The sequence below is a fragment of the Mastacembelus armatus genome, chromosome 15, assembly GCF_900324485.2.
Source record: "Mastacembelus armatus chromosome 15, fMasArm1.2, whole genome shotgun sequence".
In the NCBI taxonomy this organism is placed as follows: Eukaryota; Metazoa; Chordata; class Actinopteri; order Synbranchiformes; family Mastacembelidae; genus Mastacembelus; species Mastacembelus armatus.
Genome location: NC_046647.1, coordinates 19,505,808 through 19,530,434, shown reverse-complemented (window position 1 = coordinate 19,530,434; position 24,627 = coordinate 19,505,808). Strand labels below are relative to the sequence as shown.

Genomic DNA, 24,627 nt, shown 5'->3' with positions numbered 1-24,627 from the left:
ATTCTTCTGTAAAGAGAACATGAGATCCAGCATTTGTTTTATTGGCTTGTTACCATAAGTATAGAGTAATGATATCTATTTTGCAACACTTTCATACTTCCTCAATTATGAGAAAAATCACCAAGAAGATACTAAAGGTAAGTTATTATTTTCAATAAAACTTGAAAGATGAACACAGTCAGTCACAGTTTTTCTACAGGAGGTGATAATGCCTCAGGATCAAGAGCTGGCCTGCCAAAACAACTTTCCTTTATTGACCATGTAAGATTAGCTAGAAATTTAAAAAAAAAAAAAGTGTAAGCAGGAAATCAAAACGAACAAAGAACACATCCACAGATTCATATCAGAATTAGACATTTCACCATCACATTTTTTTCTTTAAAGCTGTGGGTTTTTTTGGGGGGGGGGGTTTCCCTCCACTGACAGACCATGTGAGCTTTGTTTGACTGCTGAATGCAGAAGAGAAGGAAAATTTTTGTCAGCATTTTTAACAAGGAAACTGCAATTAAAGGACAACTGTTAGCAAATCCTTTTATTGGGGCACAAACATCAGAACAGTGAACAACAGTCAAAACAAGTGTCCTTTGATTTACCCATTACATTCATTTAATGTAATCTTAACTGCTCCTTATACATTTGTCAAAGCATTGCATTATTTGAGATCATTGAATGTGTACTTTCCTACCCTCCAGAATGTAATTTCAGCATAATATAAAGATTCATTTGAAAGATACCTGGCATATGCCAAGTATATATAGTAAAACAAATGAAAGCTCAAAATTTGCATAGGTGACTTTGTTCAATTTACACATTTATTTTCATATTTTACATTGCAGACTGGAGTCTGGAGAGTGGTTCATCAGTGTCTGTGGAGCGTATATTACTCAACATCATGTAAGATTAGGTAAGCAGTATATTTCTTGTTTGATTTAAAAAATCTTCAATGATATGAGTTTCCATGAGATGTCAAAGTTGTACTTGGAGCACTTGTGAAACTGCAGGGCAGCACTAAGTAAACATTGTATTGTCATAAAGCCCTTCTAATGTTTGCCTGGCTCTGTTTTCAAACTAGAGCTTCCAACAATACAGTTTCTGTAATTTCTAATGTTTTACTTTCCATGTGTTAATTTCCCTAAACTTGGTCCTCAACGGTGTTTTAGTTTGTCTGGGCTCTAGCTTAGCGACTTCTGGCCACTGATTATATTATTGAAGTTTTTCTCATATGCTTACATCTGGTTACAGTTTTGAAATATGAGCCTACCCATTTGTTAACATGTTGATTGGCACATTTCTTCAGTATCATTAAATAAAGTGTTGTTGAAAATGTGAACACCTTAAGTTGGAAATTATAATGCAGGAGACAAATGAGGAATGGCAAACATTAAGTAAATATAAGATCAAAGTAAAATAGAAATTTATTTTGCAGTTGCATTTTAACATGAAATTAATCTTGATATGACAGATTATCTTTTTTTTTTTAAGGCCAAAATGTCAATAATAAAAAGGAAGAGATTTAATTAAAGATAGATTTAGATAAAAACACACCATATGAAATATGGTGAATAGAATTAAATAAATAAATGAAATGCTGAGAGAAATGAAAATACTATGTGCCTCAAACAATTAGTTGCAATTCAATTGCTTCCTGTTTGTCATTGCTGGAAAATAGGAAAGCCATTTTTACATTCTTCCCTAATACAGCGAGCCAAACCTTTGCAGCTCTTCTGGTCAGCATTAGAGAGCAGGTTCTGACTTGGGATGAAGAAGTTATTGAGCTTACCCTTTTCTAGATAGCCTACAAAGTCCTCCAAGAGCAGCTCAAAGCAATTGGTCAGATTTGAGGCCTTCCATTCCGTGTCTTTAATTCTAGAGCAGCAGGCATGTAAGAGTGTGGTCTTGGCGTGGTACGAGCAGAACTTCTCAAATGAAGAGTCCTCTTTTTTCAGCAGACTGAGAAGGTGCTTTAGGAGTTTCAAACAATCCTTCCTGTATGTAAACAGAAAAGAGTATATGTTGAATAGTTTTTGGTTATGGTTGTAATGAGCACTCTGGCTTATAGTACTGTAACCAGTGCTAGCTGTAGTAGTCAGAGGTTTTTTATCTCATGTTTAACATAAATATGAATGAGTTAGAAGTTTAAGTCTAACAAAATCTAACCTGCAGCAGCGTTCGCCTTCCCTTTCACAGCATGTCTTCTCCGATCCGTGATTTTTTAGAATTGTCTTCTCAATGTGAGAGAATGAAACCCGCCAAACATCTGGAGATAGAATATTCATAGTTTTGTGTGCTAAAGTAATTGGAAAGTGTTACAACTTGCAGTCTCGGAAATGTGACAGTATGCATGTTGTTTGCATATACACCTTCTATAGCCACTACTTTTATCAAATTGCTGCAAGTCTTGCATCATTTTAATTATTAAATTAACCACATCTTAATAAGATATTTTTAGACCTAATGTAAACACTGAGTGGCCCTTTCACATTAATTCAAATCTGATTTGGTCCACTAATTGAGAGTGGTTAGATTTACCTTTAGCAAGCACTCCATCGCTTTCCACTGTTCCCCTGCCTTCATATTTTGGGACAAGGTAATATGGCTGTCGTTTGTAGTCTGTCCTCGTTTTAGTTCCCAGCCAGCCCTCTATTTTAAGGCCATTTTTGGTGAAATGTGGCCAGCTTGATTTAACCATGAGACAAAGAACAACATCCAGTGAAATGGACACCGACTCTACTTCTGTGGTCAGGGTCACTGCAGGGCAGCCTTTTGTCTTTTTTGTCACCTTCCATTCTGAAAGATCAAACAAGAAACACAATCAAATTGTGCTATTTAATTATTATATACTGAATTTATTTATTTTAGGTTTCCTTTTTGGATCAGTTTTCATTGAATAACCCTTTTGTCTCCGGCAGTCATAGCAAGCAGCTCTCAATCTGCATTTCATCAAATCTGTCCATTTCCCAACCATCAAGTGCTACTTTTGATACTCACCTGGAAAAGTCTTGACACATTTCTTCACTTCTCCCCTGAACTCCTTCAGCATCTTGCTGGCAGACAAAGTACCTTCACTTTGAAATTTTTCCAGAAGGCTCTTGTCACGTTTTAGTTCAACACTGTAAAAGGCTCCATCGTCTCTAAATTCTTTAATGGTCACTCGTTTAACCGGAATGGGCAGCATCACATCAAACTCATCAGGATGAGAAATCTGTATAAAGAAATACTTAACTGTGTACATCCTAAAACATACAGTGACCACTTACCCTGTGCTCAAGAAGAATATGGATCTATTTTGCTCTGAGAGAAGTCAGTGAAGTGACTTACCTTAACATTTTCATAGTAACTTCCTGTATGTAGAGGCTCTTCTACTTCTTTGAAGCAGTCAGTGTTCTTTTTTAAATGCTCAGTTATAGTTTTTACTATTTTATTGATGACTTCTGATGCATTTGATCTGTCATTCCTCTTAATCTTCAGTTTTTCCAGAGTTGTGCAGAGGATGGTGTCCACTGCAGCTCTGTCTTGATGCCTGTTTTGCTGTACGTAGGCCACTGTGGTGTGTTCAGGTGTCTCTGGTTCCATCTGTGTCTTCTGTGTGTCTGATGTTTTTGCTTTTGTGGTTTTTACAGAAGCCTTTTTAGGATGTGTTTCTGGCTCTATCATCATGTCTTTCGCAAAAGGTTCTGGTGATTTGCCAGTGCAAGTTATTGGTCTTGTGATCTGAATACAACCATTTGCAGTATCCTCAAGTGTCTGTGGCTCTGACTTGGTTTCCTCAGCAAATTTTACTTGTTTTTTTGCCTTCCTCCCATGTGTTTTTGTTGCTGTGGCATTTATAGAAGCCTTTGTGGTGTCCTGAAGTGTCACTGACATGGTTTCTGTCATACCCTCTGAAAAATGTTCCAGTGATTTTGCCTTCCCTTGACATCTTTTTTCTTTTGTTGTCTTCAGAGAATCCATTTTTGTGTCCTTTGGTCTCTCTGGCTGTAACTTAACTGTCTCCTCTATAGATTGTTCCAGATACTTGCCAGCACAGGTTTTGGCTTTTGTGCCTTGTACTGTAGCCTTTGTGTTGCCCGTATTTGTCTTTGGCTTCTTGTTGGTCTCTGTGAAATGTTTTGTGGTTTCTTTCTGCTCGCTTAGTACAGGAAAAGATGGCTTTTCCTCAGTGTGGTTTGCTTTTTTCTTCTCCCCTTCCTTTGGTTTCTGTTCCTTTGTGGTATCATTTGGCTTCTCTTCGGTTAAGTATTTCTCTGAGCATCTGGGCTGAGATTCTTTTTCAGTTTTTTTAGGTCTAGTGTTGCTGTTGGTACACTTAGCCTTAGGAGTCCTGCTTGGCCTCCCTCTACCAGTCATGATGGTGAAATGAGAGAAATGACAGGTCAAGAGTATTTATGGTTACTGTATGAGAACACGCCCTTTCATTACAATGAAGGCTGGTCTTGTGTTGTTAGCTACATCTTGTGGTCAAAAGTGTGTATTACAAAGAACTCTCATTTGTTTATTGGGACTGGAGAGTTTTTGCCATTTTTTTTTTTTGCATTACTCAGAATGATTAAAGGCCACAAGCATTTTGGTTGGAACATGTTTAATGTTGCAAAAAGGCTCATGCCATCTTACAATAAGGTGCAGCAGCTTATATGCCAATTTAAAATTCTCCATACAAGTGCAAAGTTAGCAAGATGCCAATCAAAGTGCTTCGAGAATCAAAAGGTGGTCCACTCAGAGTCCCTTAAGGGACACATTTGGACCATTTGTTTTAAGTGCTTTTTAAAGCTTAAACACAACAAATCACAAATTACTACTAATATTCTACTTAGAAGAACAGTTTGAACTTCTTGCCATAGGCTCCTATAGAGCACTATGTAGTTGCAAACAAACACTAAAAGCAAGACGTACCATGTAGAGACCAGTACCTGCACTCCAGACAGCAAGAGCAGTGATAAATTACAGTACTTCTAATTGTTCATCTCGTTATCACAGAAATATATTGCCATAAACCAAATCAACATTGTATATTTAAAACTATTGTTTCAGTATTGTATGTAATGGTAATCTAACCACTGAAATGGAGTCAGGAGTGCCGCTTCAAGGACTAAAGGTCTAAATGTTGTTCTTTCCTTCGAATGCTTTTGCGATGCATTGTGATGATTAACCAGTCTTTGATGATTAAGTTGAAGCAGCCAATTGTGGGATGAACTTTGATGACTGATGTCCTGCCCTGGGAGACCTTTGGCTCGGCAGAGTAGCACAACATTCATTTGTTCCTCTGGGCCTTCTGGGCGGACTTGGTAATTTTACCAGTGGTGGAGACCTTCTTTTCTACACCCTTAATCACACCAACAGCCACAGTCTGACGCATGTCACGCACTGCGAAACGACCTGCAGCATAAAGAGGAGTAATGATGGATATTTTAGGCGAAGGTTTCACCTGGTTTGACTTAACAGTTGAGCGATAAAGCTTTTGTTGGTTTGGGAAATTGTTGAAAGTGAAAATTCAACAAATTGTCTACACTTTAACTTACCCAGTGGAGGATACTCCGAGAAGCTCTCCACACACATTGGCTTCCCTGGAATCATGTCCACAATGGCAGCATCTCCAGACTTGAGGGATTTAGGGTTGTCCTCCAGCTTCTTGCCAGAGCGGCGATCAATCTTTTCTTTGAGCTCAGCAAACTTGCAGGCAATGTGAGCAGTGTGACAGTCCAGCACAGGAGCGTACCCAGCACTGATTTGTCCAGGGTGATTAAGGATGATCACCTACAAATGAGGACAGGCAAGGCCTATTAATACAAAGATTATTTCCTTCCTGTCAACAAAATTCAATGCAGAGAGTCAGCTTGGCTTTTTTTTTTTTTTTTACCAGTTACCCCTGGGATTGACTTATTTTGACACCTTCCCTTTGTGGCAGCGTAAGCCAAAATAAAACTACACTTAGGTGTCTTGTGTGGTAGAAATTTTGACAGATTATAGCATGATGGCCCAATTGATATTGTCTAAAGTAAGATTCAAAGATAGCTTTTATTGATATTTCTTGTCATCCTTGGTAAAAATAATTATTCTCCAAAGCTAAAAATAATTCTGTCACAAGGACTAAGCTGAATGTGTTTAGTCGTGATTCATTTCTGTAAATAGATCCTTTGTGATATCCACCTGAGCAGTGAAGTTGGCAGCCTCCTGTGGTGGGTCATTCTTGCTGTCACCGGCCACATTGCCACGGCGTATGTCCTTAACAGACACGTTCTTAACGTTAAAGCCCACGTTGTCGCCAGGGAGAGCCTCAGTCAGTGCCTCATGGTGCATCTCCACAGACTTCACCTCAGTAGTCACATTGACAGGGGCGAAGGTCACCACCATGCCAGGCTTTAGTATGCCTGTTTCCACACGGCCTACAGGCACCGTTCCTATACCTGAATTTAAAGGCGTAAAAATAAACGTCAAAGTAGTTCAGTCGCACAGAAAAAAATGCTCAAATAAACATGCTGACCTAAAGGTGTTTCACAATAACACTCTCCAATTATCAGTGATCAGATTTTTGTCTTAACTGGTGCGTTACATGCCTCCTATCTTGTAGACATCTTGCAGCGGCAGACGTAGAGGTTTGTCTGTTGGACGAGTGGGGGGTTGGATAGCATCCAGGGCCTCCAGTAGAGTCGTCCCTGATGCGCTGCCTTCTTTCCTATTGATCTTCCACCCCTTAAACCATGTCATCTAAAGAAAAGAGAATGTGCCATGTTATACATTTTTTACAATTACTGTCAACTGCAATATTAGAAGAAAACAACTGGTTGGATAGTCATATTTTCAGCTGCAGTACATTCCTAGGTAGCTAATGTTTACTATGGACTTTACCCTTTTGAACCTTTGTTGGCTTTACATTTGTTATAAAAGGAAAAGAGCAATTATTTTAATTAATTACACAATTATTACATTTTACATTATATTATTATACGTTCGAATTTAATCCTACTTGAAAAAACATATTTTCAATTCAGTATCCTCATTTTGCTGCTGTAGCTCTGTTTAATCATCCTAAGCTATTGTTGCACCAGACTGACATATGTTATATATTGCTCTGAAACTGACATTGCTGTCAGTTTTCTGACTTAATGGCTCTTCCACATCCTTGTTACTGTTACACTACGTTTTAGCATTAATCAACAGTGTGTAACCCGCATCTTATGGCTCTTGTGGTCCCTGTTGAGCAGATGTTATTTGGAGCTATTTGAAATACAAAGTACAGGGCCACTTCTATTGTTATTACAAGAGTTGAGTTGGATCTGCAGTCATAACCCCTGATCAGTCTTTTGGTTACAGCTTCCCATCTGTGGCGCCAGCCATACAAATTAGTATTCAAATCTGAGGCAGCGCACATAACATTAGTCCTAATAGCATTTCCATTACATTTGTGTTGAACTTACATTGGGGCTGGGCTCTAGCATGTTGTCTCCATTCCAGCCTGAAATGGGTACAAAGGCAACAGTGTCCGGATTGTAGCCAATCTTCTTAATGTACGTGCTTACTTCCTTCACAATTTCCTCATAACGTTTCTGGCTGTAGTTTGGTTCAGTGGAGTCCATCTTGTTGATGCCCACAATGAGCTGCTTTACTCCCAGAGTGTAGGCCAGGAGGGCATGCTCACGTGTCTGTCCATTCTTGGAAATACCTGCCTCGAACTCTCCCACACCAGCTGCCACAATCAGCACAGCACAGTCTGCCTGCAGATGCAGTGGATGAAACATTAGTACTGTTGGTGCACAGGTTTGACCACTGTCCTCATAAACTCAGGCTGTAAATGTTAACGTGTAATTGCAGCAGAATAAGTCCTGATGTGACATAGTTATTAATACCAACTTAAAATACAAAATTACCAGTTTAAACTTTTCAACAGGAACCAGGTGATCTTGTTCCTGTTAACCTGAACCTTCTTTTTCCTGTTATTTATGACATTTGTGGCTACTTATTTACACAGGAATAAAAGCTTGTTTTGTTACAGTCACCATAGATAAGCATGTCAGTTCAGTGGCTGAATTTTTTATTTTTAAATTTGAAAACCTTTCTTAGAGGTACAGGCTTATAAAAGGAGCCCACAGTTATGCTGCGTTTTTGTCTGAGCCCTCTTATGTTACTGACCTGTGAGGTCCCGGTGATCATGTTCTTGATGAAGTCCCTGTGACCTGGGGCATCGATGATGGTCACATAGTACTTGCTGGTTTCAAACTTCCACAGTGAGATGTCGATGGTGATACCGCGTTCTCGCTCTGCTTTCAGCTTGTCCAGCACCCAGGCATATTTGAACGACCCCTTTCCCATCTGAGAAATGGAAATCCATACAAAATTTACTTTAAAAAAAAAAAAAAAACTTTTTAAATTAAGTTTTAATTTCTACAGTTTTTAAAAGGAGTTTCTGTTCTGCTTATTCATTAGCAACCCTGTTTTTGTGATGAGCTGCAGTTGTATGTTATTCATTCTTACTTGTTTTTATGTATGTATGTATGTATGGCTTTTATCTTCTGGTTAGGGGGGGTTGAGGCCCAGATCATGAGGAAAGACAGAAAGCTTTTCCTTACCTCAGCAGCTTCCTTTTCAAACTTCTCGATAGTTCTCTTGTCGATGCCCCCACACTTGTAGATAAGGTGCCCCGTGGTGGTGGATTTGCCAGAGTCCACATGACCGATCACAACAATGTTAATGTGGAGCTTCTCTTTTCCCATGGTGAAGGAAGCTGTCTGAAGTCACAGTCTGTCTGCTAAAGCTAAATTACATTAGTACAGTATACAGATGGTTCAAGGCAGGAAGTTTAAACCTTTCATGCACTAATTACTGTGAAAGGTATTGGAATGATTTGCATGAGCAGCTAAATATACACTGAAGGTGAAAAAGCTAGCTGATAGTTTGTTGTTATCGGAGACGCTATAGCATTTGGTAATTTAACACTGATGTTGCTTATAGTGGTGCAGAAAGAATCTTAATTCTCTTTACTTCAGTTCTGTCTGTGTTTAAATGTTACTGACAAGTGATTTTAACTAACAAGATGTTTTTTTAAGCAGTGTGACATCAATGGCCACTGAACTGCACCAAACAGAAAACTCTGCCCCTCCTGCGCTCTCCTCCTCCATCCATCCACACCCCTGCTGCCATGGCTGCTGCACTCTGCTGTGCACTGACATCAACACCATGAGGATCTGATGTTTCACCGACCTCCTTTCTGCAGCCATAGACCTACTACAGCTCCACTCCAAACTAGGATCCACCATTTTGTCAGGTCAGATCCACTGCCAGTGTAGCAGCCATTTCTCAGGCACTGCAGTGCACTGCACACAGGTTAATGCAGAGCACAGTGCACGCTGTTGTTACTCTGCAGGAGTGTTATGGTGATAAGTGAACTTGAGGATTCCCACAGGCACTACTGATTGTTCTTTCTAAGTAATCTTTTGAATAGAGAGTGAGGAGTGTTAGATTGTCTGAAGATGGAAAGGCCAGTAGCTTAATCCAACTGTAACGAATCCCCAACATGATCTTGGCCAGACTTATTCAGGTGAACTCAGGACGAATAAGCATGTCTGCCGCGGGTATGGTGCTCATCCCTCACATCTAACGTCACCACGGCTGCCGCAGTGCGCTTTACCTCAAAAGCTGATATAACATCTGGCAATGGCAGAAATTTGGCACATCTGCTGCGGCAAAACTGATGCCTGAAGGATTTGTCAGCCGTCCGCCATGTTATGTCGTCTGCCCGCTTACTGACGCCTGGATGCGCATTAACTACCAGCTGCCTGCCCTATTTTCTGCATCACAACAATATTCCCAATACACTGCCTGGAGACTGAGACGCTAAAGAAAACCCTCGGTTCATTTTCCTCATGCCATCAAATACAAACTCTTCCCTCTGCAATATTTGATGTCCGGTGTCGTACCTGAGAGCTGGTCGGTGTCGGGTTGGCTGCAGGACCGGAGAGGCTGAGGAACACTGATCCGGTTATAGCGCACAGGACAGGCGGGGGTGTTGCGTAATTGCGCGCGCTCGTCGCTGCGCAGCATCTCCACAAGGGACCGGGAGAAGTTACCGTAAACGACTTTATCTTAAGTCACGGCAACCGGTGAAGCGACGGACACGACCGAGTGTTAAAACGCCTTGTCCAGTTTCCGTAAAAACGAATTCCCTGAACGTGTTCAGTCAGGCAGGACACGTTTCTGAAACCGACGTCGGTTTGTAGTTGCTTTTACTCAAACATTAGGCTGATGAATCGTTCCAGAAAAAGACCAAGCACCATGTTTGTCTCGGTGTGACACTGCATATATTATTAATTCATGTAGGTTACATAAGGTCAGAGTAGATGGGTGCAAGTGTTTTGTTGGCAGGTGTTGCTGCATTATTGGTGATAATTTGGTTTGATAATGAATGAAACTCGGTGGGTTTTATATAGAGTTGGAGTTTTTGAGTTTAATAGGCTTGACTTCATCTGTGTTTCTGAAATGAGTAGTCAGGTGGCTGAGCAGCAACTAAGTCAGCAGATGTTAAATTATGTTCTGAAGAGGCCTTTTCTAATTCCTTGATGCATTACATCGGCATGTCATAAAAAGACTGAGACCATAGGCTACTGTAGATCTTTTCAGCCAAAGGTAATCTCTTGGGATATGTGTGTCCAAACATTAGCTTATCAAGGATTTGTAACAAATATCTGCCTTCAGTAAGATCGTGTTTTTTCCAGTAAAAGAGCATATGAGGATGTTTCTGTCGTAGACAGACACTGGACTATTGTGTTTGCTGTAGTTCAAGTTAATAACCGCCAGGGTAAAGAGTGAATTCTGAGTAAAACCTTGTTCATTCAGGGAGTGAGACTGAGCAGAATCTTAATTTCCTACTGTTTGTGCTCTTGTTGCTGGATGAACTCTCACAAACCATAGTTATGATAGTGAAGCCGTTGGGTTACTTTAGTTTTACATATTTGTTTTATGTTTTTTTTTTTATTATTATTGGGTCAACAGTTCATTGAAAATAATCTATTCTGGCAAACAAAATTACTTTCCATTCTCCTTAATCAGTTCATTAAAGTTGATTTTATTTCACAAATAAGTAGTTACAGGAAGATGGTCTGTCAGTTTGTTTACCTGAGTTAATTGTATATTGGAGGTAATAAAAATTCCAGACTCCATCAATCCATCAGACAAATGTGATAATGAAATAATCCAACACAGATTTGATTTGAGCATTGCTGTATATGGTTAAGTGTTAAAATACATTGACAGAGATTAAGACACTTCTTTAATGTAATGATTACCTATGGTATGTGTATAAAGTCCCTCTACTGTATGTAAACACAAATGTAAAAGTTAAAAAAAAAAAAAAGCAGTAACATGAAAACAATGAGTCTACAGTCCTGACCTATCTGATGTCCTTTAAGTTAATGTAATAAGGCACAAGAGCATTACATCTTCATTTGGGATGATGCTACTTGTTGACAGAAATAGCAACCATGACAAAACTGGCTTAGTCATGATGTAGTTCTCTTTAGTCATGATGTAGGGACAATACATGTGTATACACATGACCTGAGAGTGTAAACTTAATTGAGAAATAACATTTAATCATATGGTCACTTTGATTGAAAGTGAATAGTATGAGTCCCCTCCAGCATGCTATTTAAAATTAAACATTCAAACTAATTATGTTGACACTTAAAATTGAGTATGCATACCTATATTTTAATCTGTAATAGTGTAAAAAGTAAACATCCTTTTCGATCCTTGTCTGACATTAGATACCTGAGAATTGACACAGAAAGTGCAAATCCTGGGAATAAAGTCCTGTGGCTGTGTGTCCACCAGGAACCTCTATAAAGCACTTTCTTCTCCCTTATTAGAAGGTCGGCATCTACTTATGGAAGTTATTTAGCCTCTTTGTAGAACTAGTAATTAATTTTGAAACTGGCAATTTAATGTCTTAAATGCCAATTAATTTCTCAATTCAGTTTAATTTAAATGACTGAAAGTGAAATGTTTTGCTCCCATAGTTGTGAGTTGTCTGTGTCAGCCTTGTACTGGACTGATGATCTGCAACCCACCATTACTCTCGATGGGATAAGAGGATTAGATGATGGGTGAGTAAATCAATTCTTTCATATTTACAAGTTTTTTTGTTGTTTTTTTTTTTCCCATTAGCTTGTCACTATGCTTTTAGTGTCAAAATTGAAATGGGAATGCAATCCTTTACCTGTATCTGGTATGGCCAGCCCCCCTGTCTGCCTCTGATTGGCTAACACTAACCTTAATCTAAACCTACCTAAACAATGAAGGCAATGGCTCCCAGTCAAACAGATGCAGACTGGGAGTAAATCTCTGCACCTTCAACGTTTTCACAGAGAATATGGTGAAATCAACAGTACAGCTCCTCTGAGAGGTTGCCAAGGACTATAACTACAGTAATTAGTGTTACTGCTCCACATTCTGATAGACCTGTGTCAGGTGCTGCAACATCAGCTTGTGGAGAGAATGGGTCCCAAACTAAATGAATTAGTAAGATTAATATTTCAGTCTGCATGCTCAGAGGAACTTTGTCAGTTTCAACAAACTCAGTGAAACTGTTTAATTAGCTGCAAAGATTTACTCAGCCTGTGTTTGGCTGGTTAGGTTAAGGTTAGAGTTAGCCAATGAGGCAGAGTAGGGGCAAGTCACACCAGGTGCAGGTGGGGACATTTCCGTTTCAATTTTGACATCAAAAGGATGGTGGCAAGTTAATGTAAATGCAATGGTGTGGGGTGCTGTTTCACTGGCACCTTTGAATAATTCATAAAAAATGGTTCAAACCCAAAACTTTCTTGGTATATGGCAGCAGCACTAACCACTGTGCTACCACGCTGCCTGCATTTGATTTAGCTTTCATCTCAATTTTTAATCAAATTGAGATTAAATTGAGGATTGAATTGCCAATTGAAAAAGGCATATTCAAACTTCATGACATTACACTTAATTACCAATTTCAAAATAAGAGGCCAAAAACAACTTCCATAACATCTTAGCATTAGATGGAGCATATCAACCCCAACTGTCAATACACATTAAAGACCAACTAAAATGATGCCTGGTGGACATAACCTGAAAAGACAACACATATGGTTGTACATAAAATCCTTTAAATGCACCACATAAGAAAATATGCAAAAATTATGAATTTGCAGTTACATGAAAGAGAAAGCGATTTAACATCTTTTTAAGAAGCTTAACTTGTAAAACTGCCCACAAACAGGTGTGCATGCTCTACAGCCACAGTGTTCTTCTTAAAAAGACAGTGGCTACATGTGTCTAATTTGGCATGTTTTTAAATTTTTGGGACACACCTTTAACTACTTACTGGCACTTAGTTTTGTTTTGCAACACAGCACATGTTTCTATTCCAAACGTTTTCTAACATTTCTACCAGTGTAAGAAAGCAACGTTTTTAAAAGTGCAAACTTTTGGGGAAATAAAATTTGAGGGTGCTTTGAAGGCAGAAATAACCTTTGAGCTTAGCGCATTGTCTGACTGGCAAACGTCAACAGGAAAAGGAAACTTCACTGGAGTATTTTGTATTTCATAGCTTATTTACCATGGCATTTATATAGTACTTTACAATCAAAGCTTTCTAAATTAACCTTTCAGGTTGAAACTAGAAATATTAGCCTATAGCTATCTGACTAGTGCCAGTTAGTGGCTAAAGATTAAAGATTTTGGCTCTGCTTAATTAATTTTGCCTCAAAGCATTTTTACCTCTGAGAAATGTTTAACGAAAACTGCACTTGACATTTCTAGTACTATGACTGCAGGTTCTTCTGCTAACAGACTGAAGTACCCAGAGTCACAGGAAAGAATGTACTCAAAGGCATCATGGCTTGTACTCACTGTTGGTTAGCCATGCTCTGAGAATCAATCAGCACATCTGGAACACATCTCTTTTTGGAATTACTCGCTGAATAAGCTGCTAATTGAGACTTGTCCATGTGGTTTTTCAGATTTGTCCTGCCTCAGTCTCCGTGTGAGCAGGATGCTTGGACAGCCCAGGGCTGCACTGTTCCCTGACCAAACAGGCTGTAGAACAATGCTCCAAACAGGTTGATGGCAGCAGCAATGTAGAAGACAACCTGCCATTGTTCTATGGTGTTCTGAAGGACAGTCAGCACAGTTAATTAGTATTGAAATAGGAAAACTAGTTTATAATTTGTACTTCCTGGTTCAACAAAAGTAAAAACCTGAAAGATGGATAAAGATTCCTGTCATTTCCACTAGTCTCTACCCTTTTGGCATTAAAAGAATGTAATCATCATTTTAAAAAGGAAACACTGTTTGTGCAAAAACCAATTACAGACAGCGAATTGTTACATCCTCTGAATCTAAATCAATTTTGTATGATCTGGTGAAAATGTTAAAACTGAAACTTTCCACTATGTAAGCCTGTCCAAGAAGCAAAACACTTGAAATAGTGACCAGTTTGATTAATCAGAAAGGCTCTAATTGGTTAAATGTGCTATTGAGTTTTTAAGTTTACCCAGTCAGTGATCTGACTGATGATAGTTACACTTCGACTAATAAATTCTGTCTCAAGGCCAAAATCTATACAGAGAAATATGTCCCACAGCCATGAGAATATGTTCTGAGTTCTGTCTTCCTAAAATAACTTAGATTCAAACTGTTCTTACATGGTGCCACTATACAAAACATACAAAATTATAACTTTGCTGTGTGAATTGTGGCCATTATCCATCCAGACAAAAACCTGAGGACCTCTGCTGCCCCCAGGTGGCCAAATGCTAAACTTCTAATCCTGTGCTCACCAAACCCCATTAGACACAACATGAGACCTCAAGCCAGAGAAAGAACACCACCTGTTGAGGCAGAGCTGAGGGAATTCAGAGTGACCTGTGTCAGTATGTAAGAGGCATCTATACTTTTTTTAAATCAGTTTTTAAGCATTACCATGGCTGGCATATTGATAATGTACTGTGTCAATCTATAACAAATAAAGCCTTGATAAAATAATTCTGTTTAAGGACTTGAGCTTACTCTGCAGTCTGGTTAATTAATGTGTGTGTATGTGCAAGTGCTTACCTGTGCTGTGAGGTCTCTTGCTATGACTGGTCCCACCATGCCAGGAATGGTCGCAAAGGTGTTGGTGATTCCCAGGAGAATACCAGCATACCTGTAAAGAAAATACAGTGATTGTTAAAAAAAAACAAATTTTTTTTTTTTTTTACTTTGATGAAATCACAAAGTACACCACTGTAGTTGTACATGTAACAGCATATCAGGTTTATAATTAATCTTTGTTAGTATTCCTACACTGATCTTAATATTGTAGGATGTGTAATAGTTATGACTAAAAACTTTGATCCTCTCTATTAAAAAAAAAAAAAAAGAGCATTTCCTGACTGACTGCTACTGTGCACCATCCAGCTGTCTTAGTCACTGAGTTGCATTAAGGATGGAATTATCACTTGTTTTTCCCTTTTGTATTCTGAAAAGTTTATATTTCCAGAGATTATTTTAGTAATAGAACATTATCCTTACGAAGGAGCAATGTCAAGGTGGTTGATGTTGAATCCAGAGGCCGACACTCCCCCCAGGGTGGAGGAGACAGTTAGGAAGGCCACAGCCAGGATGTAGTTACAGCCTGTATATCCTACTGCCACCAGGAAGACTGCCGGCCCGACCATACCTGCAGAACAAAGACAATGATGAAAATGTCTTTGGCAATTGTAGACGTGGCAGAATAGATATCCAAGTCAAGTTTTCAATCCAAAACAACAGAATCTGTGATCATCTGCGATATTGGCATTCCTTACCAACAATAGTGAAGGCCTTCCTGACAGTGACTGTGGGGTAGTGACGAGTCTCCCGAAGGTAATCAGCAACTTGGCCACTCAGAAAAGCGAACACAGCACAGCCCATGTAAGGCAGCGCTGACAGCATACCATTCTGTTGTGGACAGAAGAAAACAACAGCGCATGATGTGAATATTTTTATCATTATACAGTAACATACGATGGCCGACAAGTGCAAACACGCCACAGTGGCCAAACGCTGCAAAAGCAGAAGCACCGCAAATACTGAAAACACATGCAAGAGAAAAATGTTGCATATTCATGGCACAGAAGTGCACCAGACCTCTAGGGGGAAGTGCGGTGAAGACAGTTTGAAGTTATTTGACAGATCCACCCTCTCCTGAGTCGTTTTAGGGACCGTCACTCAATAATTGAAGGCAAAGAAAAAAATCATAAAAATTAACCCAAAAAAAAAAGGAAATGTGTATTCATGTTATAAGAAAAATAATATGAAAAGGTCCGAGGGCCGCAGTCATTGAAATTATTAATAAATAAAATTTCAAATATATCACTTCATTCTTTTTTTTAATGAATTTTTATTTTTAATATTGAATACCTTCCAGGTCAAGTGACCTGGAGACTCAAAGTTATGCATAATTTATTGGCCTCGTCTGTCTGCACAAGACACACCTCTTACAATTCAAATACATCACTTCATTAATTTTTTATGAATTTTTATTTAATAATTAGGATTTTTGCTCAAACTTAGGTCACATAACCTGGAAGCTATTGAGCAAAAATCTTCAATTATTAAATATAAAAATGTATAAGAAAATATATTTTAGCCGTTGTGGCGCATTTGTCCTTTGTTGGCCACCACAGTAAAATGCATTTCGTCAGTCTGCAAAACTACTGCTTCCAAAGGGATGTTTAATAGTGTTGCTATATGCATTTATGGTTAACTAAGGTAGTGGAGCTAGGGCTCGTGCATTTAATGCTTACTTTCACAATAAGGGAAATTCATAAAACAGGTGTAAGTGCAGCTTTTAGAAATCTGACACAGATTTTTGTCTTCTTGTATACAGTTTTAACAGTTTGCACATACTTTCATGCATCTAGTGTCTGGACTGAGTATACCTAGTATAGTTGTTTATACTGCCACAACAATATGACACATTGTGACCCCTCATTTGATTCTTCCTGTTTGTGTATGTCAGCTGAATAAGGTAAGCATGAATAAATGCCTGTATGTGATGGACACCTTACCTGCTGAATGCTGAATCCCAGTATGTTGTTCATGTAGGTCGGCAGCAGGGTGAGGAGAGTGTAGAAGGTCCAGTTGTAGGAGAAGTGAGCCACGACGATGGCCCACAGTGGTATGGATGTTACTATGGCTCTCCAGGGGATGCACCTTGTTGAGGTGGACAGCTGAGTCAGATTCAACAGAAAAAAAAAACACATTACTACTTTGGACACATCAAATAATTTATTTTATTGATTTTTATTTTAGCATTATTTATTGTGATATCTTTTTTCCTCCTGTAATGGGTGTAAATTGCCAATATGTTTACCTATATGTCATGTTCTTGTTTGTTTTCCAATTAAAACATGTCATGACAAGCACAAAATCTATATTATAACGTGCAAATCCATAATCTTTCAAACATTTTGTGAACCAGGGGTTTTCACACACAAGTCACAGATGCTGGTGGAACTCGATTATTGCACAGAAAGAAAGATGTCAGAGCTCAGGTCCCAATACAGATGATGAACCTACTGGGAAAATGCACTTATGGTGATTCTGCATCTGAATGTCATTATAAACTGCAGGTTCATGGTGAATGTTGCGATTTTAACAGCTGACTATGACAGATAACAGAATAAAATGTCACAACACACAGATTATGTAACTTTTAGCATCAGATAACACTCCTGGAGCGGAAGTCCCAGCAAGAGATATGCACTAGTGTTTCATTTTTTAGAGAAAATGTACTTAAGATTCAAGACAGCAAACAAGTCTAGCTCTCTCTTTATGTACACCATAATATATGGATAAAAAAAACCCTTTTCATAAACCTGTGAAAACTCTTTCTCAAATTTTTCAAATGTAGGGCACTGCATCTTGTTTCTGATGTTACCTCATTCTTCAGTGAGTTGGTGATGTAGAGTCTCTCCTGCTCTGATATCCGTGGGTGAGTGTTTGGACTGTCAAAGACAAGAAAGGCCCAGAGGACGAACCACACCAAGCCAACAACACCTGGACAAACACAAAAGCACAAACACTCATTTTACCACAGATCAACACTGGTGGATCTGCATTCTTCCAGCACAAACCCCTCATGACATGAAATACTGTAGTGGGTCAGTATTTAGATGCATCGATTACGATTGTTTTTTGTTCTCTACTTTACCCACACCACTGAGAACAGAATGTGTTTGTTTACGCTAATGTCCAGTGGTTTAGAGACTGAGCTGGAGTGGGACGTCTGCAACGGTTTTATCTGTAAGCAGATTTTCTTCAATTTGCTAATTCAGTGTTTCCACAGAAGAAAGAGGAACAAAGGATCAGACACTGAAAGTAGCTCATCTGATCCTTAAAAACCGTTGTGCTGTTAAAGGAGAAAAACTTATGACCAATCAATGGAGAGGCCACTTAAGGGCATAGAAATATGCAGGAGCTGCTGAAATAAACACATTTTCATAACCACAGAAGATGAGGCATAATCCACCATGTAAAATCAATAAAGCATTTTTCATAAGCACAGCTCTTCACAAAATAACTGTTAGAACATCTCAGCTTGATTAACTAACAGAGCAGATGTTTCCTTTAAAAACAGTTGCCTCTTAAAGGTCTAGGACACCCCTACTTTTCAGACGTGACTCCCCAGGTTTATTACCAAATATATAGAAGACGTAGGTCCAGTCCAGGTAGAAGCAGATTAATCCAGACACAGGAAGAGCTATCACTGTCCCCAGCTGGGCACCTGGGATTGAAAAGAATAGAAACATCTATATCCCACAGCTGTCTGAATGCACGACAACAATGCAGACAGCTGCATGTCAGCACTAGCAAATATGGGACAGATGATGACAGAAGAGGTGGCCAAGTCCAGACCCTTAAGTACACATGGATAAGGTGATACTTTTACTGATTTATTGTGGACCTTGTGTCTGTATCTTACCAATGTAGGAAATTGTGAGCAGTCGGCTCCTCTCTAGAGGTGGGGCCCATGATGCCCACATGGTGTACATTGCAGGGAATGTGACTCCCTGAAGACAAAACAAGAAGAACATGAACAGGAGTCCACAGTCGACTCTCCTTTACAACTAACAATCCTCTTATCTATTCATATGAACCATATCAGCATTAGTTTGTCTGGATGTACCTTTCTACAACTCCATTATGATTACATTTTTGATTTTGGTCCTCAGAGATACATTTTAAAACCACTTGCTTTGGGAAAAAAACCCATATTTTATATGGGGCTTGGTACAAATAAGATGATAATTTCAACTTTTCCTACCTCTCCTACTCCCTCTATTGCTCTGACAGCAATGAGGTAACTAGCACCCAGGTCAGCAGCCACAGGGGTGAACAGTGTAAAAACTACAGTTCCCAGGATACCAAAGCCCAAAAGCCACTTGGGTCCTAAGCGGCCAGCAAGATATCCCCCAGGGATCTGTGTCAGGATGTAGCCATAGAAGAAAGCGCCCAGGATCCAGCCCTGTGTCTCAGAGTCCCAGTCATACACACTGGCCTGTGAGGGGAGGGGTTGAGAGCTATGTTAGGTTTTATTACATATTATGAGACTGACTGATCATGAGACTGACTAAGGTGTTGCTAGTTGTTTGGCTGAACCTTTGCAAGTGTGTACCTGTGCATGTGTTTGTACAATTGCAGGAAAAAGAAACGGTGCCGTTGGCAGTTTCCTGGTTTTCTGCAGAAACTGGTCACGAAATTTGATCTGATCAAACAGTAATGATCATCCATCCATCATCTGTACCTACTTAGTCCTTAACCAGGGTCATGGGGATCTGCTGGAGCTTATCCCAGCTCTCTTTGGGTGAAAGGCAGGGGTCCACCCTGGACAGGTCACCAGTCCATCACAGGGCCACATAGAGACAAACAACCTCACACACTCACACTCACTCCTATGGGCAATTTAGAGTCACCAATCAACCTGACATACATGTTTTTGGACTGTGGGAGGAAACCAGAGTACCTGGAGAAAACCCACACAAGCATAGGGAGAACATGCAGACTCCACACAGAAAGGCCCCTGATGGGTTTCAAACCAGGAACCTTCTTGCTGTGAGGCAACAGTGCTAAACACCAAACCACCCTCCTGCCCCAGTAGTGATCATTTGTGTCTTTAGTCAACACACCCTTTAAACACACAAACTGATATTAGAAAAAGTAATGGCAAACATGTTTTCATAACTGGATGAACCACCTTTGGCAGCAACACTGTTAGTTGATATTTGTGCCTTTGATAAAGATCAGATCACATTTCATCAGGTTTCTTCACATTTCCTCCCTAAAGAAGATACAAAAAGCTGACTTTAGCTTTCTTAAGGGGCAGCTGTTATATATATGCTACTCAAACTCCACTGGCATTGTTGTTACTTGGCAAAATGGACCAAGCATATAGATGATTTTTTAAAAGTGGGATTAAGCTGTGACGTCATGCAGGGAACAGCTTAATCACAGCAATCTGGGATGTAGAAACACACAGCCACATTACTCAGGAGGCGTTGTGTTCTTGCTCACCTTGTGGTTAGGTCTGGGTCGTGGAGGGTTGGTACTAGCAGGACACACTGAGCCGCTGTGGTTGATGCTGGATTGGTGGGTGCTGTTGAGCATGTCCACCATGGCCACACTGAGGTTCACCCGCAGGGAGTAGACCACAAAGAAGCCATAAGAGGACAACAACGCCAGGGTGTAGCGGGATGAACAGCATGCTGGGGCTACACAGTGAGGGGGAGAGAGAGATGATACTGTATGTACTCACAATACGAAAAAAATATCTGAAAATATTATGGGATGAGTGTTCATGCAATGCAAGGCAACATTAAAGGGCAGATTTGGCTGTGGAAAGTAGAGTTACCTCTTCTTTAAAATTGTTTTTTTATTTTCAGCTTTCTGGAAACAAAGTCCATTTTCCTCCTGCACTCGTCTGTTTTCTTAATCAGACACTTCAGGCTGAAGCTTCTCAAATGTATGAATTTACTGCTTTTCCTTTTCTTACTGTAGCATGAATTTAATACATTTACATTCTGGACCAATGTTAAGACAAGACAGGAAATGTTTATTATTAACTTTGCCTTGAAAATGTGTTATGGTGAATTTTTGACATTATATAGACCAGTTACTTTCCTGTCATTCATTTGAACAAGCTGCTTCTTCACTACTTCATTGTGCATCTTTTTCATGCCAGGCACAGTTTTGTAGGTCTGTGGATTTTACACACTGTCATTATGTAAATCACTGATACTGTTTATTGTTGTTTGTCCCTCAGTCTTTATATAAAAACCTAAAAGCCTCCTTATAGAGCAGATTGTTTATTGTAGTCATAAGGTCGTGTTTTAACACAATTAAAGTTAACTGTTGGATTCTCAACAGACCCTTACACAAAGACACACTGAGTGTAGCAGTGTTACAGCTTTTACATCTCTAGTGTCCCTGATTTTTCCACTTACACTGACTTTGACTTGCAGGTCTGCACGACACCTGACATGACACAGCTCAGGGAAAACAGGGTTTACGAGCTCAGGGTCGATGCTGCTGGACTCGTGACTCAGTCTGGTTGTTGTGGATAATACTCTGGATAAATGCCATAAAAAGCCTTTTAAATCTGCTCTGGATAACAGAACAACCCGCCCTGACAGAAACACCTTCAGTCATTTAGTACTGATCAAAGTTATTATGTTCAATTTCATTTGCAAATGCAGCCTGATGCAAAATAACTGGACACGACGAACACCTGTACAACAGCCAGCTGTGAAAAGTACATTTACTCCAATACTGTGTAGTACTAGTACTTTACTTGAGTATCCATATGTTATGCAATATGTAATGTGGACTTTATTAACTGCGTTTCATAACAGAGGAGACAAAACACAAAGCTCAACGCTCTGAACGCAGGACTTTCACCTGTGCAGGTGTTTAACGAACAGCTGCCAGAAGTCAAAGGTGTTACACAGAAAGCGCCGTGTTAGCCACATGCTAATGGCTGCACGTTAGTTCAGATGTTTCCTCTCACCTCTCTGGACTTTGTCTTCGTGTCCTCGGTGAAGCAGCGGTGTCTCCTGCTCGTCCCGCTCCGTGTCAGACCCGTACGGCATTTTGTTTTTTTCCCTCGGAGGTTTAATTGGCAGCTTGGTTCTACTTCATCACAAACAAACTTAGAAACAAAGCAACACAACACGAAGAAGACAACACCGACTCCACCGGAGCTGCAGTCAGCTGAGCCGACGGCAGTCACGTGACGAGGAGCGACGAACCGGAAGTAAATCGTTTCTATTTCTTTATTTTAATATTATTTATCATTATTTTTATTTTCTTTTTTCTTAAACCGAGAGACAGAGAGAGACAGTTTTAATCTATGGATATTTTTATTTATTTCTTTATTTTGCATTTCATCTTTATTGGGTGTTGAAAGACAGTAAGTGTTTATCTGAAAATAAGATGCTCCAGGACAACAAAGATGGTCCCTAGTTTCACCTGCAGCAGGAGAAATTTGAGTTGGTTGATTGTGCGGTGCAGCACAAGTGTGACTTTAATGACAGAGTACAAAAATACTCCGTTACAAGTAAAAATCCTGTATTTGAATAAATGCAAAAACACATCATGTCTCTTCTTTCTGACTGAAGATGTTTTGGTATTATAACAACAGACTGATTGTTTCTGTGGATGAGGGAGACTGAAGTAAATACTGTGAGTGAACTTAAAAAAAAAATTCCCACTCTGACCTTTCAGGGGCCCTGCAGCTTATAACCAAGAATCACATTGACTAATACCATGAAAGCAAAATACACATGGCAAATAAAGCAGCAAGGGACAAAATGCTGCTGACCTTTCTACCAGTGTGATCCTCATTGAACACAGTTTCTCTAATTCCTATAAGTTCCTATTATAGTTCCTATAACCCAAGTGCTAGGAAAACAGATGTCATGTCGTTTAGAAATGCTCTTATTATACAGCACATTGGAGAATACAGGCAGTGTTTCTTCAACCTGAGACCTGCACTGTAAATAAAACGAAGGGGGCTTACATGTGTGTGTTTACAGGAGAGGTTCTTCCTAAGGGTGGAGGATGAGTTCCTTACAGGATGGTTATGCTAATTAAAACTGTCTAGGAAAAAAAAAAGTGAAAAAAAACCTAAATAAGTTTAACTTGAAGTTTAAAGGTTTCTCTGAGCCCCTACATGAAAATGACATTTTCCCTGAGCTCCTTTTTAATTATTGGTGAATAATACTAGTATCCAGTTTAGTTTTTGTTCAGACAGGAATGGAGAGTTCTTTCTCTTTGGACACACATGTAACCACAGAATCAGATGATATGTGGGAATGATGTAACATTCAAACACGGGTCTGTTGCTGAAATAAGGAGCAGCTCAGCTGTTTCTCTCCAGGGTGGAGAAAACAAAGAGTAGATATGAGGAGAAACAGTCAGTCAGACAGACAGACTTCCAGTACAGTGAGGTTACAACATGCACAGACAAACAGCCAGGAGGCAGGAGGGTGTAACAGTATCAGGTTAAGACATGTACAAACACTTGGACGCACATTTCCAGAGTATTTCTAAGACAAACAGTTGATATTAGCTTTAAGGAGTTGGATTACATAACTTAAGATATAACAACTCTGACAAAGCTGCCATGAAGAGCTCGTCCTGTAAATATTTTTAAAGTCATTCATTGGTTGGGGGGGTTGGTGGTAATGTTAATAGAGTTATAAGTCGGTGTCACGTTGCTGGAGATTTTCTTTACTTTGCTTATGTGTACTTGTCTTTGAGCTCTAAAATTGGCTGTTTTGTAACGGACCCTGACCTCTGACCCAGAGGGCCACTGCCCTGTTTGTTTTCCAACTATCCCCGCCCAATTTAGAGTCACCAATTAACCTAATGTGTTTGAACTGTGGGAGAAAGCCACGCAGACACAAGGAGAACATGCAACCTCCACACAGAAAGTATCCAGGTTTCAAACACAGAACATGATTCAAACACAGAACCTGCTTGTTGCTGCCGTTGCACTAACCACTGCACTTCTATGCCGCCGGGCCCACATGGGAATTTATATTATGTGATTAAACGTGACCAATGAATTACTTTTGTTTGGCTAAATCTCACATTGCAAACCTTTGTTAAAAATGTTGCATGGATTTCAATGAAGGTTGTTATTTAATCTAGTTAAATGACGAGTATGTGAAACCCAATGAGTGTCTGAGTACAAGAATGGACGGTGAATGTTTTTTCACTATTAAAATTTATTGGAGTCAAATGTCATCAGGACCATTTCCAGCAGCAGCATGCAGCTGTTTTTAGCTGAAACTAACTCTGTAACTATTACACTACCTACCTCCCTACTTAGCAACAAAGAGCAGGTAAAAGTGAAACACTAGCTAGACAACACAAAAGAGCTTTTAGCAGCTAAATGTCCAAATCCTTCCTTCAGGGGTTGGTTGAGTTTAAAACAAAGATAAAACTACATTGACTGGTGGATGTACATTAATGAAGTCATTTTAAAAATAATATAAAATATAAGGTAGACACATAAAATTCACATGCTCCACCAACACATGCTCTCGAGACTATCTAGACTTGACTGTACAGCTACAAACA

General features: G+C 39.5%; 3 protein-coding genes across 6 annotated transcripts; all 3 read right to left on the bottom strand.

Annotated features, from left to right (window-relative positions):
- Positions 1-517: 517 nt before the first annotated feature.
- cgasa (cyclic GMP-AMP synthase a) lies at positions 518-4,386 on the bottom strand. The gene is made up of 5 exons (XM_026310150.1): positions 3,319-4,386; positions 2,989-3,202; positions 2,530-2,787; positions 2,158-2,257; positions 518-1,986 (listed from the first exon to the last, which is right to left on the bottom strand). The coding sequence occupies exons 1-5, from the start codon at positions 4,345-4,347 to the stop codon at positions 1,653-1,655; spliced, it is 1,935 nt and encodes a 644-aa protein (XP_026165935.1). The 5' UTR covers positions 4,348-4,386; the 3' UTR covers positions 518-1,652.
- Positions 4,387-4,578: 192 nt separating this feature from the next.
- eef1a1a (eukaryotic translation elongation factor 1 alpha 1a) lies at positions 4,579-10,270 on the bottom strand. 3 transcript variants are annotated; one of them, XM_026309451.2, is made up of 8 exons: positions 9,909-10,270; positions 8,562-8,746; positions 8,125-8,304; positions 7,413-7,709; positions 6,552-6,702; positions 6,145-6,401; positions 5,517-5,751; positions 4,579-5,373 (listed from the first exon to the last, which is right to left on the bottom strand). In XM_026309451.2, the coding sequence occupies exons 2-8, from the start codon at positions 8,703-8,705 to the stop codon at positions 5,249-5,251; spliced, it is 1,389 nt and encodes a 462-aa protein (XP_026165236.1). In that variant the 5' UTR covers positions 8,706-8,746; positions 9,909-10,270; the 3' UTR covers positions 4,579-5,248. The 3 variants fall into 3 exon arrangements, with proteins under 3 accessions (XP_026165236.1, XP_026165237.1, XP_026165235.1); XM_026309452.2 differs by having other exon boundaries at positions 8,562-8,740; XM_026309450.2 differs by having other exon boundaries at positions 8,562-8,737.
- Positions 10,271-12,062: 1,792 nt separating this feature from the next.
- Positions 12,063-22,282, bottom strand: slc17a5 (solute carrier family 17 member 5). 2 transcript variants are annotated; one of them, XM_026309868.2, is made up of 11 exons: positions 22,049-22,281; positions 20,557-20,753; positions 19,310-19,543; positions 18,968-19,055; positions 18,683-18,769; positions 17,924-18,042; positions 17,052-17,213; positions 15,807-15,939; positions 15,532-15,679; positions 15,073-15,163; positions 12,063-14,129 (listed from the first exon to the last, which is right to left on the bottom strand). In XM_026309868.2, the coding sequence occupies exons 1-11, from the start codon at positions 22,128-22,130 to the stop codon at positions 13,992-13,994; spliced, it is 1,479 nt and encodes a 492-aa protein (XP_026165653.1). In that variant the 5' UTR covers positions 22,131-22,281; the 3' UTR covers positions 12,063-13,991. The 2 variants fall into 2 exon arrangements, with proteins under 2 accessions (XP_026165653.1, XP_026165654.1); XM_026309869.2 differs by lacking the exon at positions 19,310-19,543 and having other exon boundaries at positions 22,049-22,282.
- Positions 22,283-24,627: the final 2,345 nt, after the last annotated feature.

Bases quoted from the DNA above. Each gene is read 5' to 3' on its own strand.
- cgasa (XM_026310150.1), bottom strand. From the start codon at position 4,347: ATGACTGGTAGAGGGAGGCCAAGCAGGACTCCTAAGGCTAAGTGTACC. The intron at 2,258-2,529 runs GTAAATCTAACC...TTCTATCTCCAG, and splicing joins CGATGGAGTGCTTGCTAAAG to ATGTTTGGCGGGTTTCATTC. The intron at 1,987-2,157 runs GTTAGATTTTGT...GTTTACATACAG, and splicing joins GAAGGCGAACGCTGCTGCAG to GAAGGATTGTTTGAAACTCC.
- eef1a1a (XM_026309451.2), bottom strand. From the start codon at position 8,705: ATGGGAAAAGAGAAGCTCCACATTAACATTGTTGTGATCGGTCATGTG. The intron at 8,305-8,561 runs GTAAGGAAAAGC...TCCATTTCTCAG, and splicing joins TTGAAAAGGAAGCTGCTGAG to ATGGGAAAGGGGTCGTTCAA. The intron at 5,752-6,144 runs GTGGATATCACA...CCTCATTTGTAG, and splicing joins CTGCCAACTTCACTGCTCAG to GTGATCATCCTTAATCACCC.
- slc17a5 (XM_026309868.2), bottom strand. From the start codon at position 22,130: ATGCCGTACGGGTCTGACACGGAGCGGGACGAGCAGGAGACACCGCTG. The intron at 20,754-22,048 runs GTGAGAGGAAAC...CTCACTGTGTAG, and splicing joins CGAAGACAAAGTCCAGAGAG to CCCCAGCATGCTGTTCATCC. The intron at 14,130-15,072 runs GTAAGCACTTGC...ACTGTCCTTCAG, and splicing joins CAAGAGACCTCACAGCACAG to AACACCATAGAACAATGGCA.